At 48.3% G+C, this 1,797-nt stretch overlaps 1 protein-coding gene across 4 annotated transcripts in view; it reads left to right on the top strand.

Moving 5' to 3' along the window:
• The window catches only part of KATNAL2 (katanin catalytic subunit A1 like 2), a 35,819-nt gene that overhangs the window by 32,693 nt on the left and 1,329 nt on the right, over window positions 1–1,797 (top strand). For 3 of the 4 annotated variants that reach the window (XM_009647693.2, XM_035903064.1, XM_009647692.2), the window contains exon 15: window positions 976–1,078. The exons of the other annotated variant lie outside the window; for it this stretch is intronic. In XM_009647693.2, the coding sequence (XP_009645988.2) occupies window positions 976–1,078 (103 nt within the window). The remainder of the gene's footprint in view (window positions 1–975; window positions 1,079–1,797) is intronic. 4 annotated transcript variants of the gene reach the window in all.

The following is a 1,797-nucleotide window of genomic DNA, read 5'->3' as shown; positions in this document are numbered from 1 at the left end:
TGTCACAGCTCCACGGCTGCAGGAGAAAAAAGAGCATTTTGACGGTGAAGAGATTCACTAGATACCCAAGCTTTCTTCATTTAGCCCTTTGTCACATCCTAAATTCTTTGAAAATACCTTAACAGCTTACCCAATTGTCCCTTTTTACATCTGTTCATCAAGACAATCCTGCTTAGTTTTTATTTCATAAATGTCAATGAGGAAATACAGTTCTTTTATTAAGAGGGAAGCTGGGAACAGATACAGAAAGATGAGTTTTATTTGACCTATGGAAAATTGCCATTTAAAAAGAAAATGCCTGGTATCTTCCTTCCTGGAGCCCCTCTGCTCTGAGGCCAGGCTGGGAGAGTTGGGGGTGTTCAGCCTGGAGAAGAGAAGGCTGCGGGCAGAGCTGAGTGCGGCCGGTCAGGGCTTAAAGGGGGCCCAGAGGAAAGGGGGGGACAAGCTTTTTAGTAGGGCCAGCTGGGACAGGACAAGGGGGGGATGGCTTTAAACTGAAGCAGGGGAGGTTTAGACTGGATCTAAGGAAGAAATTCTTTACCCCGAGGGTGGTGAAACCCTGGCAGGGGTTGCCCAGAGAGGGGGTGGAGGCCCCATCCCTGGGAACATTCCAGGCCAGGTTGGACGGGGCTGTGAGCAACCTGATGTGGTTCAAGGTGTCCCTGCTCCTGCAGGGGGGTTGGGCTGGGTGACCTCTGGGGGTCCCTTCCCACCCAAAACATTCTATGATTCTATGATTCCTTGCTCCTACAAGGTACTGTAGGCATTCGAAACAAGAACAAGCAACATAATGTTAAGGGGAGGGTACACATAAATGTGTGTGTACGTGTAGATATACACACATGTATTTCAGACAGGAACAGACTTTACGAATATTTTATATAAATATATATAGAATATATATGCTTGTAAATGCCATTCCCATCCAATCTGTAAGCCTGTAAGCTGTAATGTATCGTTCTGATCCCGTCACAGGAAACAGACGGGTACTCCGGCTCAGACATAAAACTCGTGTGCAAGGAAGCAGCCATGAGACCAGTGAGGAAAATTTTCGATGCTCTTGAAAATCATCAGCCAGGTACCACAGCTCTGAGTACAGAATCTGGTCTGGGAAACGCTGATCTACTGCTGCAACTCTAGAAATTGTAATATGTGAACTCCAGCAGGTGGAGCTCTGTTATCTGCTTAGAAAAGTTTTAAACTGTGAATTTCTAGCACATCTGCCTAAGCGAATGTTTTGGAAAGTCAAGCCTTTTTTTCCCAGAATCCCAGAACGGCAAGGGTTGGAAGGGACCTCGGGAGATCACCCAGTCCAACCCCCCTGCTAAAGCAGGCTCTCCTAGAGCATGTTACACAGGACTTCGTCCAGGCGGGCCTTGAATATCTCCAGAGAAGGAGACTCCACACCCTCCCGGGGCAGCCTGTTCCAGTGCTCTGTCACCCTTAGAGTAAAGAAGTTTTTCCTCATATTCAACTGAAACCTCTTATGTTTCAGTTTGCATCCATTGCCCCTAGTCCTGTCGCTGGGCACCACTGCAAACAGACTGCTTCCATCCTCGTGACTTCCGCCCTTAAGATATTTGTACGTGTTGATAAGGTCCCCTCTCAGTCTTTTCTTCAGGCTGAACAAGCCCAACTCTCTCAGCCTTTCCTCGTAGGGGAGGTGCTCCAGTCCCTTTACCATCCTCGCTGCTCTCCTCTGGACTCTGTCTAGGAGTTCCTCATCTTTCTTGAACTGGGGAGCCCAGAACTGGACCCAGTACTCCAGGTGGGGTCTCACCAGGGCAGAGTAGAGGG

This window comes from Egretta garzetta, unplaced genomic scaffold (genome assembly GCF_000687185.1).
Source record: "Egretta garzetta isolate BGI_Z169 unplaced genomic scaffold, ASM68718v1 scaffold179, whole genome shotgun sequence".
In the NCBI taxonomy this organism is placed as follows: domain Eukaryota; kingdom Metazoa; phylum Chordata; class Aves; order Pelecaniformes; family Ardeidae; genus Egretta; species Egretta garzetta.
Note: the sequence above shows the minus strand (reverse complement) of the source record. Positions and strands in the feature narration are given on the sequence as shown.